This window comes from Lepidochelys kempii, chromosome 7, assembly GCF_965140265.1.
Source record: "Lepidochelys kempii isolate rLepKem1 chromosome 7, rLepKem1.hap2, whole genome shotgun sequence".
NCBI classification, from domain to species: domain Eukaryota; kingdom Metazoa; phylum Chordata; order Testudines; family Cheloniidae; genus Lepidochelys; species Lepidochelys kempii.
In genome coordinates, this window is record NC_133262.1 from 18,590,756 (window position 1) to 18,605,579 (window position 14,824).

The window sequence follows — 14,824 nt, forward strand, 5'->3', positions numbered from 1 at the left end:
TGTGACTGTGGCAAACTATGGAATGCTATACATGGAGGGGTAGTTTTCTTGTTTGTTTCACTTATTTCTATTAAGCCTACTTAATTTCAGAAAAGATCCCACGAGTCATGCAGTCTGTCAGACTGGACTTCCAAGTCTAGAGTGTTGTTGGAGCAAACTTGCTTCCTACAGTGCTTAAAATCAGGTGTTAATACATATAGGAAACATTTCTGCATAATGTGAATATGCCAGTTTATAGTTAAGAGTTACTATCAGCCTAAACCAAACTCCCATTGCAGTTAATGGAGAGACTTCCATCCATTTCAATGGGTGTTGGATTGGACCCTCTAAGATGATGAAAGATTAACTCTCACTTGGGGCCACACGATGCCTCTGGGGCAGGCACATCAGTACCTGTCCCTGCCATGGGTTGTCCAGCAGTAGATGGTATCCAAGTTTGCTCAGAGACTTGAGACCGAAGCTCAACTACTGATAGTCGAGAAACAGAATGTCTGTTTTGTGGGAAATTCTGACATCTGGAAATTTGTTTTCATTCCAAATCAGAACCAAAAGTTGACATTTCAAAATCTACGGCAGAATGGAAATGCCAAACATTTTCATTATAATATCAGTTGTGGGTGGTGGGACACCCGCCCGCAATTGACCAGCCACCTGCAACCCTTGAGCTGCCCAGCTGCCGCCACTGGCAGGGGTCCCCCCTGCAGTGGCTCAGCTGTTGCAAGCAGCGGGGGACCCCTCCCCCGCAGTTCCCAGCCACCGCTGCCAGTGGCAGAGGGACCCCACAGCTCCCACCAGACAACGACGGCAGAGGAACCCCAGAGCTGCTCAGTGGCTGCGGACAGGCTGGGGGCCCTCCGCAGCCCTCCGCCATGCAGCTCCCCTGCCGCCGCAGGCAGCGGGGAACCCCCTGCAGCTCCCAGCCCTGGAGGGCGGCAGGGGGACCCCTCACAGCCACTAGGCAATGGGGTCCCTTGCAGCTCCCAGTCACTGCAGGGGGGGCAGGGTGCTAGACCCTCCTCCCTCCCCATTTTGTCCGGGGTGTTTTCAGTAAAAGTCAGGGACAGGTCACGGCTTCAGTGATTTTTTTTTATTTATTGCTCTTGACCCATCAAAATCATAGCCTTAGCCATAAAAAATGGTTACTTACTTTCTCGTAACTGTTGTTTTTCGAGATGTGTTGTTCAGGCCCATTCCACATTAGGTGTGCGCGTGCCGCGTGCACGAGCATCGGAAACTTTCTCCCTTAGCGGCTCCCATCGGGCTGGCGGGCCCCCCGAGTGGCATCACTGCGCCCCGCATATATACCCCCACCAGCCCGACCCCCTCCAGTTCCTTCTTGCCGGCGACTCCAACAGAGGGGTAGGAGGGTGGGTGGTGGAATGGACGTGAACAACACATCTCGAAGAACAACAGCTATGAGAAAGTAAGTAACCGTTTTTTCTTCTTCGAGTGCTTGTTCACGTCCATTCCACATTAGTTGAATTACAAGCTTACCTCTGGAGGAGGGCAGGAGTCACGGAACAACTGCTCGGAGGACCGCTCTGCCAACTGCCACGTCCTCTCTGGCCTGCTGGTTGACCGCGTAGTGGGTCGTGAAGGTGTGCACCGAGAACCAGGTGGCTGCTCTGCAGATCTCCTGGATCAGGACCTGTGCCAGGAACACCATGGATGTCGCCTGCGCCCTGGTCGAGTGGGCCATGACCGCTGGGGCCGGAACACCTGCGAGCTCATAGCACGCCCAGATGCAGCTTGTAATCCAAGACAAAATCCACTGCGCCGACACTGGGAGGCCTTTTACCCTCTCGGCCACAGCCACAAACAGCTGCACGGACTTGCGAAAGGGCTTGGTGCGCTCCAAAAAGAACGCCAGCACTTGATGCACATCCAAGGTGTGCAAGCTGCGGTGACTCGGGTCCGTATGGGGTTTCGGGAAGAACACCGGCAGACAAATGTCCTGGCCCAGATGAAATTGGGACACCACCTTAGGGAGGAACTTGGGCCGGAGCTGCACCTTGTCCTTGTGAAATACTGTGTATGGTGACTCAGCGGTGAGGGCCCTCAGTTCGGACACCCTTCTGGCCAAGGTAATGGCAACCTGAAACGCCACCTTCCAGGAAAGGTGGAGGAGAGAACAGGTAGCAAGAGGCTCAAAAGGGGGTCCCATGAGTTTAGAAAGGACCAGGTTAAGGTTCCATGGAGGGACTGGGGAGCAGGAGTACGGGAACCCCCTCTCCAACCCTTTAAGGAACTGCCCCACCATTGGGTGAGAAAACAACGAGCCCCCTAAGAACCCCGGATGGAAGGCGGAGATGGCCGCCAGGTGCATTCTGAGTGAGGACAGGGCTAGCCCTTGCTGCTTGAGGTGCAGGAGGTACTCCAGAATGGCCTGCACCGGGGCCTGGCCCGGCCGCACCTGTCAGGGTTCACACCAACACAGGAACCTTTTCCACTTGGCCATATAGGCCACCCTGGTAGAGGGCTTTCTACTGCCAAGCAGAATCTGCTGCACAGGAAATGAGCACTGGCTCTCCAAGGCGTTTAGCCACAGAGCCTCCACGTCGTCAGGTGCGGTAACTGCAGGTCTGGGTGGAGAAGCCACCCGCCATCCTGTGTAATGAGGTCCCGGTGTACGGGCAGGACTACTGGGGCATCCACCGACAGCTCTAGGAGTGATGCGTACCAGTGCTGGCGGGCCCAGGCTGGGGCGATGAGGATCACCACCGCCCTGTCCCTGCGCACCTTGAGCAGGACCTTGTGCACCAAGGGGCGCGAGGGGAAGGGATACATCAAGCCCCCTCTCCACGGGATCGCAAACGTGTCCGCGAGTGAGCCCGACTGCAGCCCTGGAACAAGCAGAATCGCGGGCACTGGGCGTTGGCCCTGGTGGCAAACAGATCTACCCAGGGAAACCCCCACCTGCGGAAGAGCGAAAGCTCGACATCCACCCTGAGCATCCACTCGTGCATGTGGTACGACCTGCTGAGGGAGTCCATAGCTTGTTCCGCACCCCCGGGAGATAGGACGCCTTGAGGTGAATCGCATGGGCTATGCAAAGGTCCCAGAGGAGGAGAGCCTCGCAACAGAGTGGCGAGGAACGAGCCCTGCCCTGCTTGTTTATATAAAACATGGCAGTAGTGTTGTCTGTCAGAACTGTCACGCTGTGACCACTCAGAATGGCGTGAAGGGTCTGGCAGGCGAGACGAACCGCCCTGAGCTCCTTCACGTTGATATGGAGTGACCGCTCTGCCTTGGACCACAACCCCTGCGTCATGAGGTCCTTCAGGTGAACCCCCCATCTGTGATCTGACGCGTCCGTCACCAGCGTCAGGCCCTGAAGTGGGGCGGCAAAGGGGATGTCTTCGCAAACCACAGGCTGGGATGGCCACCAAAGCAGGGAGTCCAGCACATCCCTTCGGGCTGTCACGACCAAGTCCAGGGGGTCCCTGCCTGGGCGGTACACCCGAGCGAGTCACGCCTGCAGAGTCCTGAGTCTCAGTCTGGCATGCCTGACCTCGTGCGTGCATGCTGCCATGTGGACCAGCAGCCGGAAGGCAGCACCTGGCCATTGTTGTTGGAAACTGGCGCAGGGAGGCCATTGCTTGTTAGATAGCCCGGAATTGGGATACCGGAAGGCTTGCCCTGGCCTGCCCCGCTGCCAGGACCGCCCCTATGAATTCCACTCTCTGTACGAGCATGGACTTGGGGATGTTGATCAAGAGCCGCAGCTCGCGGAACAATCTCAAGGTCACCTCCACATGGCCCCGCACCTCTGCCTCAGATCAGCCCGCCAGGAGCCAGTTGTCAAGGTACTGGTACACCCGGATTCTCTGCCTCCATAAGAAGGCCGCCACCACCACCATGCACTTCGTGAACACCCGTGGGGCCGCAGTTAGACCGAACGGGAGAACAGCAATCTGATAACGTTCTCGGCCCACGGTGAAGCGTAGGAACCACTGATGTGCTGGGAAAATGGCGATATGAAAGTACTCATCCTTCAAGTCGAGGGCGGCATACCAGTCCCCCAGATCCAGGGAAGGGATGATGATGCCCAGAGAGACCATGCAGAACCATGCCTTGACCAGGAATTTGTTGAGCCCGTGCAGGTCTAGAATTGGGCAAAGGCCCCCTTTGTCCTTGGGGATGAGGAAATACCAGGAGTAAAACCCTTTTCCCCTTAGGCCGTGAGGCACTGCCTCTACCACCCCCTCCCGTAGCAGCAAGCGGCCTTCCTCCTCTAGGAGATGCTCGTGAGAGGGGTCCCTGAAGAGGGATGTGGAAGGGGGGTGGGAGGCGGGGAGGGAGGCGAACTGCAGCGAGTACCCATTCCGCACCGTGCATAAGACCCAACGGCCCGACGTAATGGTGGACCATGCACGGGAGAAATGGGACAGGCGGTTCAGGAAACAAAGGGACAGATCCGATGACTGGTCTGGTACGCTGTCCTTGAGTGCACCTTCAAAAGCCTGGCTTAGTGCCCGGCGGGGGTTTGTGCTGGCCTTGGTTCTGGCCTGGCGCATTATTGTTATTATTGTTGTTGCGCAGTCGCCTGTTATCCCTGCCTCGCCTACAGTAAGGCTCATGCCTATGGCAAGGCTGGTACTGGCGCTGAGGGGGAGGCTGCGGCTTAAAGGGCTTCCTCTGGGTCGCCGGGGTGTGCACACCCAGCGACTTTAGCGTAGCCCACGAGTCCTTGAGGCTATGCAACCTCGCGTCCGTCTGATCCAAGAAGAGCCTGGACCCTTCGAAGGGGAGGTCCTGGAGCGTATTCTAGACCTCGGGGGGCAGGCCTGACTCCTGGAGCCACACCGAGCGCCTCATGACCACCCCGACACGATTGTTCTAGTCGCCGCATCTGCCAAAATCCAAGGAGCCCTGGAGAGAGGTCTTGGCTACTGCCTTGCCCTTGTCCACCAGGGCCGTTAACTCCTGTTGGGAACCTTGCGGGAGGTTGTCCTTAAACTTCCCCACTGCCACCCAGGAGTTGAAATTGTGCCTGTTGAGGATGGCCTGCTGGTTAGCAATCCTCAACTGAAGGCCCCGAGATGAGTACACCTTTCTGCCAAAAAGGTCCAGGCATTTCGCCTCCTTGGCCTTAGGGGCCAGGGCCTGCTGTCCATGGCGCTCCCTTTCGTTCACAGCCACAACCACTAGGGAGCATGGACTCAGGTGGCAGAATAGGAACTCATAGCCCTTAGATAGGGCAAAGTATTTACGCTCCGCTCCTTTAGCTGTTGGAGCGCTGGAGGCCGGGGTCTGCCATATAGTCTTATAGTTAGACTGAATGGTCTTAATGAGCAGGAGCGCTATTCTGGGTGGCCCTTCAGGGCTCAGAATGTATACCATGGGGTCTTCCTGCTCAACCGTCTCCTTGGCCTGCAACCCCAAATTCTGGGCAACTCTGCACAGCAGTTCCTGGTGGGCTCTATGGTCTATTGACGGAGGGCCGGATAGCTCTGTACCCGCCACCGCCTTATCGGGGGAAGACGAGGAGGTTAGCTGCTGCCCAACCCCCTCTGGTTGGTCCTCCTGCTCCCCATCTCCCATGGCAGGGGCCCTCAGCTCAGGCTGGGGCGGGAGTCCATGGGACAGCGCCAGGCTCGGTGCTAGAGTCTCCGGTCTAAGCTGGGGGGATGCTGGCAGCCTGGATACTGTTGCCTCCGGCACTGTCTGGCATCGGTGCAGAGACCGGGACCGCTGCACTGAGTAACTTGCCCTGGACGGCGCCCCTTGGCGCTCCTGATAGGCCCAGGGGGTCCAGAAGAACGAATGGCCTGGCAGCCCCCATTGAGGTTGCCAGCTCCCCTGAGGGTCCCTGCTGTCTGGGCCCCGGTGCGGTAGCTACAGCGGCTGGAGCCGGCGCCAGACTGCAGCGAGGCCGATCGCGAAGGCCATTGTGGTGCCAACAATCTGCACTGGTGGAGAATGAGCAGCTCCTGGCTGACTGGGAGTGGTACCGGAACCCCCGGGACCGGGGCCGGCGTTCCCTGGACCGGGACCGTTTGTGGGAGACCTCTGGCAAGGGCCATCTCAACTCCTCCTGGTGCCGGTCTCTGGGTGGTGCCGGAGAGCTGCGTGCCCTTCCTGGCGCTTTTTCGTGTCGACCCGCTGCCAGTGCCACAACCTCCTTCTGGGTCTCTGGCAAGTGCGAGTCTGTGGAGTCGGAGCTCGATCGGGACCAACTCCGGGAGCAGTGCCGGGACGGTGTCTTCGAGCAGCCCACCATTGCCGGCTTACCCCTCGACGGCGCCCGAGGCATGGGTGCCAGAGGGTTCTCCCCATACGGGAGGGGGCTCGCTGCCGACAGCTCGATGAGGTCCTTTGCGGCCTCAAAGGTGCCAGGCGTAGAGGGCTGATCCGTTATGCCCTCGAGCCCGTCGTCCGCACTGAGCTCACTGAGCTGGGCTCAGGTCTGGGCTCGTGGGGCTTGTGCCGCCAGGACCACCTGGGTCAGCGCCGGTACCGCGGCCTTCCCGCTCTTGCCGGCGCTCGGTGCCTTGGGAGACGCCAGCCTCCTGTGTGGGGAAACGACCGCGCCTTCCTTTAGGCTGCGCCAGGGGCCACACCGGGGAGGACGATTGGTGCCGGGGCCTAGCCTGGCGCTCTGGGGCCGACAGCTTACGGTGCTTCACTGGTGCTGGGTCTCCTGACAGCTCCAGGGCACTACGCACCGAGGAAGCCTGAGCAATGCAGCCTCCATCAACAGTTGCTTTAGGCGAAAGTCTCTTTCTTTCCTCATCCTTGGCTTGAACGCCTTGCAAATCCTACACCTTTCAGTTTGATGTCCGTCCCCCAGGCAACGTAGACACGAGTCGTGGGGGTCACTAACTAGCATAGGTTTGCAGCACGTGGTGCAAGCCTTGAAGCCGTGGGCCTGTGGCATGCCCCGCATGATCTTCTACGAGAGAGAGAGAGGTTGTTCCAACGCCGCCATGGAGGGCAAGAAGGAACTGGAAGGGGTCGGGCCGGCGGGGTATACATGCAGGGCGCAGTGGTGCCACTCGGGGGGCCCACCTGGAGCCGCTAAGGGAAAAAGTTTCCAACGCTCGTGCACGCGGCACACACACACACCTAATGTGGAATGGACGTGAACAAGCCCTCGAAGAAGAACAGATATGACATGTAGATTTACTCTACCCTGTGGGACTCCATGACCAGCTGACATGGACAGGAACATGATTTCTATTATGGACATTTTAGATACAGGCAGATTTTAGAGCCTCCTTTGTGTCACCTATCACGTTCTAAGGGTGGAAAAGCTGGTTCTTGCTCATTGAAAGTACACTGCGTAGCAGCTCAGAGACCTGGAACTGCCTCCTGTTACACTCTTAATTGGAGGACAGTCTCAGATGTCTGTATGCGGATGTGTCTAATTAAGGGAGGAGCTATTGATTGCATCACCGATGCAACACACTCTCCAACTGCTTCATCAGCTGAGTGCTAATGGTGTTGCTTCTGGAAGAAGTAATCTGTGCTCCTAGCTGGTGATAAAGGACTTGCGTGTGATAACGTGAGGGTGAGAAATACAGTCACTCAATAACGAGACATAATAGCAACACCACAATAGCCATCATTACCGAGGACTGGACCATAGTCCGCCCCACATGGCTGCACTGAGGCGTAAGTGGGGAACAAGATGCTCTCCCATGCCCTGTTCAGCCATCCCACATCTCTGCTGCAGGCATGGCAGGGAAAGCAGGGGTTGCATGCCAGCGGCTGCTCTGCCTGCACAGCCGTAAGCAGGGAGCAGAGGGAAAGAGGTGGAGAATGAAAGGAACTTGGGCTCCCCCCTGGAACGCATTGACCCGCACAGCTGAGATGGTGCATAGAGGGGCTAGTCAGCCAGTCAGGACCAGTAGCAAATTACCACCCCTGGAAAGAAAGGAGATAGTACGGAAGGAATTATGCCTCTCTGGGGCATAGCTAATTCCCTGGGCTCTCAGTGCTCTTGGGATGGTGCAGCTATATGCCACTTCATATACAGAATGAAGCACAATCTAGCCCCACAGTCTTGCTAGGCTTTAGTGTGACTGCAACCACGCCCCCTCCATTGACTGCGATAACATCCCATCCCAAGATCTCATGATGCAGTTCATGCATGTCACTGTACAGCAGTGATCTCTAAACTTTACACACACAAGATCACTTTTTGAATTTAAGTGCAACCCAGAACCTACCCCGCCCTTCCCCGAGGCCCTACAGCTTCCCCAAAGCCCTGCCCCTCTCACTTCACCCCCTGCCCCTCCGTCGCTCACTCTCCCCCGTCCTCACTCACTTTCACCAAGCTGGGGCAGGTGGTTGGGGTTCGGGAGTGGGTGTGCACTCTGGGCTGGGGCTTAGGGATTCGGAATGTGGGCTCCAGGCCAGGGTTGGAAGCTCTGGGAGGGAGTTTGGGTGCAGGAGGGTGCTCCCGGCTGGGGCTGGAAGCTCTGGGAGGCAGTTTGGGTGCAGGAGGGGGCATGGGGTGCTGGCTCTGGGGGGGGGGTCAGGAGCAGTAGGGGATATGGGGTGCTGGCTCCGGGAGGGACCTCAGGGCTGGGGTGGGGGCTCTTACTGGGCAGCACTTACCTCAGACAGCAGCGAAGGAGGGCTAAGGCAGGTTCCCTGACTGCTCCAGCCCCACACCACTCCCGGAAGGGGCCAATGCACCCCTTGGGGGGCATGTGGCTCCGCGCACTGCCCTCTCTGCAGACACCACCCCTGCAGCTCCCATTGGCCACAGTTCCCCACCCCTGGCCAATGGGAGCTACGGAGGCAGTGCTTGCAGGCAGGAGCAGCGCGCGGAGACCCCTGCCCACCCACCCCCATCCCTCCTGGGGTATGCTGGCCACTTCCGGGAGCAGTGTGGTGCTGGGCAAAGGAGGGGAGCCTGCATTAACAGTAGCCTCGCTCCACTGCCAGACTTTAGCAGCCAGAGATCGCGATTGACTGGGAGAGTCTCCAGGATCGACCAGACAATCGCCCAGTTGGTGACCACTGCTGTATATGAACCCAACCCATTAACTCCATCCAGACACACTAACCTCAAATTAACAGCCTCCTTTGAAGCATGCTATCACATCCTGCTGTGTGGTAACTTCAGGTACACGCCGACGACTGAAAGGTGGCCATTGGAAGCTCATTACTAGGCACTTTACAAAGGTGAATAAGTATTATCCCTCCCCCCACAGCTTGAACCTTACAGGGCATCATCCCAGCATAATAAATGCAACACCCACATGGGCAAATGAACAGCTTGCCCAGTGCTCCAGTTAGGGCACTAGCCAGCAAGAGATGCACATACAACAAAACACCATTGCCGCCAGTTCACAAAGCACAAGCACATTGCTGTAGTCAATGCTCACAAACTCCCTCCCATGCTGGGACAGGTATCCTTGATGTAGGTCACAGCAACGTCAGCAAAGCCACCAAGCAAACCAATGGGATTGTACATTTGAATCTATCAATCTATGACATGGCCATAAAACAGTGAAAGCCTAGAGAGTCAGAGTAAATAGATGAAATAGGATTTAGTAATATGGAGTAAATAGGATTTAGTAATTTAGCAACAGAAGCAGCAACTTCTCATGCTGTAATGGAAGAAACATGAGGCTGGAGAAAAGAAAGGGTTTGTAAGGGGCTAGGAATTAGAAAAGTTAAGTGTATCATACAGGTAGAGCCCCAAGTCCCTAGGATGGGAGCTACACCATGCTGATGGTCCTTGGCCTATGAATGGAATGACACTGGCATCATTTTGGGAAAGATACTTCATAGCTGTGGCTGTCAGAAAAGAGACAGAGACAAACGCTATGGCCAGGGAAGAGAAAGGAAAGGAATTTCAGCTGCAGAACTGCACTGGATCTATACAGTATGAATATCCTTCTCTCATACTGCACACATTTATATGCAGTTCACTTAGAGTTCAGAACCTGAAAGGCACACATTAGAAAGTGCTATACACTACGCAGCATCACTCATGTTCTGCCAAGCAAGACATCCAAGCTAAGACAGGCAGCCAGAGTGAGCTAATCATCATAAAGAACACCAGAAATATTGCTAGAGGGAAAACATGAGACCAATTCAAGAGTACGTGCATATTTGGGGCAATCTCTTTTATGGTGCTCAACCAAAGATCTTTGGCAAAACTGAATTTGCTGAGACAATGAGAAAAGAAAAAGTTACAGAGCCCCATTTTACAGGGAGTCATTCTTCCAATCATAACCACATTTTTAAATGGGGCCTTGGAATGATGGTACAGGCCAGTCTGTAACATAACAGGCTAAATATCTTCACCCAAGAAATAGTCTCCCCAGACTCTAAAATTCTGCCTGAAGTTTTTTGCAACCAAGGTTTAGAATGTGGGCTGACAGTTCACAAGCTGCTTTTGAAAATCTACATGTATTTATACATTCTAAGGCCAGACGGAACTATTATGATAATCTAGTCTGACCCTCTGTATAACAAAGGCTTTACTTTCACCTAATAATTCCTGTTGCATTGAGTCCAGTTCTGGTTCAGCTAAAGCATATTTCTAGAAAGACATCGGCTTTTAATTTAAAAAAGAATTCGAGTGAAGTAGAATCCACCACATCCCTTGGTAAATTATTCCACTGGTTAATTACTGTTCAAAAGGTGTACATTATTTCCAAGATGAATTTGCCTAGCTTCAGCCCACTGTGCGTGTGCTTTCATGCGTGTAATATACAAATATTATTTTAAAAATACAAATACTTTAGTGAGCTCAATTTTCTGAAGTTGCCTCCAATTCTGAGTCTGAAAATATTTCCAAATGCAATTTAAAGCACTCTAACCAATAATGACTTGAGGTCATATACAAATCAGGTCCTATAAAATGTACCTGACATTATTAGCATTAACTGAAGTGAAGACACAGAAAATGGAGGCTGAGTTTATGCTCTTTTGGGAAAAGAAAAAAAAAATCAAGGTTCACATATTTTATGGCACTGTTTGGAGAAATGACTTAAAAGAAATTAACTGAGGCTGTACTGTACAATACCTGTTGCTTGATTTCACTTCTCATAACCCTTCCATGCTGAAAACACAAAACAATGCCACTGTAGCACTATTACTGTTAATTTTAGTCAACATTTGGACTTTGCAGCCACAACCAAAAGTTAGTTATTGATTCAGGCTCTGGAGCATCCACGTGCTCCTGGAAGTCCTTGCTTACTTGAATTGATGGTGTTCTCTGGAGCTGCGGATCTTGGAAGAAAATCGTTCTGCCAGTTTCTCCAGACTCCTGGAGTACTCCAGCTCTATCTCAGCCTTTCTGCGGAAGAACTCCTGGAGGTCCTGCAGGAGCTGCAGCCGGGATTCGGACTGTTGTTCCAGACATTTGAACTGTTCCACCAACTGGGTACGGATTTCTGAACATGCACAAAAAAGAGGAGAGAGAAAGAAGCATTACACAAGCAAAATGCAACAGACCCTACATGAGAATGGTCTTCACTTGCTTTGCCCCAAGCCTTGCAGTTCTTACTTTCCCCTACTAGGGTAAAACTCCCATTAAAGAGCTCAACACCCAATCCAAAGCCCACTGAAGTCAATGGGAGTCTTTCCACTGACTTCCATTGGCACTGGATTGGGCCCTGACCAAGGACTTCAGAATCTGACCCATCAGTCTCGTATAGAACATTATTCCTTGTAGAATATACAGTATTGCAAGTATATAAGTGGCTGACTTTAAAAGCCATCCAGTTGTCTTAGATAACACGAAAACTGTACCACTATTTTTGTAATATTCCTAATACTTTCATATACTTAGTATAGGAAATAACATTGATACCTATTGACAAATGTTGACTTATTAATGGCTACTACAATAGGAGGCCAAAAACATAACAATGCCCCCCTTCAAATGCAAAGTCCTTATTTTCGTTCATTTCCCCAATATAACTGTTGGGTCACTTAGCATTTCAAATGAATTTTTTGGCTGAGAAGGAAGCGAAGTGGAGAAGGTTCAGAAAGCCTTTCAGGACCTCCAAATTTGAGCTCATAGAACCCTGTGAAAATCGTTAGCTTAATGATGATTTGCAGAGATGTGGTCATGTGAGTCTTCAGGACCCACGTGACTGATATACAATGTATTAAACAGAAATGGGGTTGGGAGGGGTGAGAGAGAGAGAAAATTCTGTTTTTAATGTATCTGTGCCACACCTATCACAATGGTATTTTAACACCTATTATATCCTATATAAATGAATATTCTTTAAGAATTAGATAAAGCCGTGCTTTCATCCTGACACTGATCTAGTTCTATCTGTAGCTGATAACATCAGCCACATTAAGTAATGTATCCTCTTCAGCAAATCAGAACTATCTGCGAAGTCTGTTTTACATGATGTATCTCCTTTTTATATGCTGGAGAAGTACTGTTTCCTTTTACCATTTTCCTTTTGACAAGACTTTTATCTTGTGCTGTGAAAGATCAATTGCATTTTTTCCAACTCCCACTTCTTAGCCTCTTACATAATGTAACTGAGGCTAGAAATCTCTTAAACAGGACTGATTCTTGGAAGCTAAGCAAGCAGAATTGGCATAGGGAAAATATGGCTCACTCAACCTATTAGACAATTTGCCTCTCAGTGCAAGACAAGCATTATGGCATCCGTGGCACTGGGTGTGGGTGTGAGGAAAGCAAACCTTCCCAATTGCTGCTAAAACGTTTGAAAGGTTTATAGCCAAGGATTTTTGTTAATGGTTTTTTAAAGGGGTGAAAAATCTGGGAAGGCTGTAAGCAGGAAGTGGCTGTTCTTTCTTTCAGAGACTGCAACTAAGCTTGCTGCCTGGAGGGAGGAGAGAGCCCTTGAAGGAGAAAACAGAAAGAGCTCGAAGTGGGGTGGGGGAGAAAATCAGGCTAGATAACAGGAACATTTCTTAAGAGTGATAACAATTAGAGCCAGCCACGTCAACATCTAAAGGAGGCAGCTGCACAATGGAGGCACCTAACAAAGGAAGCTAGAATCGGAAGCTAAAGATGAAAACTTGTTTCATGAGATTAGCATCTGCTCCCTATCTTGTGGGGGGTCAAGACTGCTCCCTAAAGTTATTGTCTACATTGCAACTGGGAGCATGCCTCCCAGCCCAGGCTGACAGACACTTGCTAGCTCGGCACAAGCTTAATGTGCTAAAATTAGCATGGATGTTGCGTGGCCTGGGTGGCAGTACAGGCTAGCCGCCCGACTACAAGCCTGCCTGACCCGGGCCGGGAGCTTGCTTCCAGCTGCAGTGCAGACATATCCGAAGAGGCCAGAATTTCAAAGCTAGACATACACAACTGGGTGTACATAAACATACAGGCCTGTAGCCAAGTATGCATATGCACGGGGCCAGCTGGGCACTTTACCTGGCTTGTGCAGATATCCAATTTGTATCTTCATATCAGTTATTCTCAAATGTACGCAGACAACTGCATGTGCCTAAACCTTCAAAATCTAGTCCTATAATTTTCCCGGTACAAATGGTGTGAAGAAAATGTCCTACATGATGCAGGAGCCAACCCAGAACCATTTTAGCCAAACCATCCGCAGAAATTTTACAAGTACAGAGGACATTTTAAAAATACATAATTTATTTTTATTGAGATTTGTGTATTGAGATTTTTTTTAAGCTCAATCAATTTAGCTGCCTGCATCCAAGGATGTGTCTGCATATTGTATATTGCAAAAAGCTAATAGCCAAGTACAGCATTAAGCCTGTATCCTCCATATCTTATGTACTGAGCTGGAATTCTTATCTCCCTACATTGTCATTCTCAGGTGTAGATTGTGACAAAAGGACCCAGCTCATGGCAGGAACGTCTTAGGGAAGGCATTATGATTCAGGGATCCACAATTCCCTCCCTGCTCCTCCATTGCTCTAAAGGGTGCAATAAATTGCTGCTGGCTTAATACCAGCCCAAAGACTCCCATCCCTTCCCCCTTGTATTAGCTAAATTCTCTCCTTACTCCAGAGGACTAGAAATTTACAAACCAACCCTCCTGCAGTGGCTAACCTCTGCAGCCCAAAACAAAAAAAAACAAAAAAAGGAGTACTAGTGGCACCTTAGAGACTAACAAATTTATTTGAGCATAGGGTACAGATGTGGGGACCTGCATGAAAGACCCCCTAAGCTTATTCTTACCAGTTTAAGTTAAAAACTTCCAAGGTACAAACTTTGCCTTGTCCTTGAACTATATGCTGCCACCACCAAGTGTTTAAACAAAGAACAGGAAAAGAGCCCACTTGGAGAAACCTTCCCCCAAAATATCCCCCAAGCCCTACATCCCCTTTCCTGGGGAAGGCTTGATAAGAATCCTCACCAATTTGTACAGGTGAACACAGACCCAAACCCTTGGATCTTAGGAACAATGAAAAATCTATCAGGTTCTTAAAATGCAGCCCAGTGCATCTGGGGATGGAGCCAAGGATCCGCACATTCCCTATTATTCCCAGATAACCAGCTTTTATTCCTCCTTACGCCCCTGAGCAGTCGTGCAGGCTGAGGGGTGATTCAACCCTTAGTACAGTAAAATGGCCCCTGATTCTGATTGCCTCTGGGTGCTGCTGCAGTATAAATAATACCCAACTCACTACAGAGCTATTTACTCTTAATGTTAGGGAGAAATATGTGAATTTTTTAAAAATGTTGTAGCCCGGATCCTCAGCTAATATCTAATCAATGTAGCGCAAATAAAATCAGAATTAGGCTGATTTATACCAGCAGAGGATCTGGCCCAATTTCTTTTTGCAGGTTTACTCTTTTGAAGTTGTGCACTTGCATCCACAACACCAGGAGTCAACTTGCTCCATTCATCCACAACACAGGACATATTACATTCCATCATGA

General features: G+C 51.6%; 1 protein-coding gene across 2 annotated transcripts in view; it reads right to left on the bottom strand.

The window, feature by feature from the left end:
- Window positions 1–14,824, bottom strand: part of SRGAP3 (SLIT-ROBO Rho GTPase activating protein 3) — a 226,681-nt gene that overhangs the window by 94,297 nt on the left and 117,560 nt on the right. For both annotated transcript variants that reach the window (XM_073351215.1, XM_073351214.1), the window contains exon 2: window positions 11,168–11,363. In XM_073351215.1, the coding sequence (XP_073207316.1) occupies window positions 11,168–11,363 (196 nt within the window). The remainder of the gene's footprint in view (window positions 1–11,167; window positions 11,364–14,824) is intronic.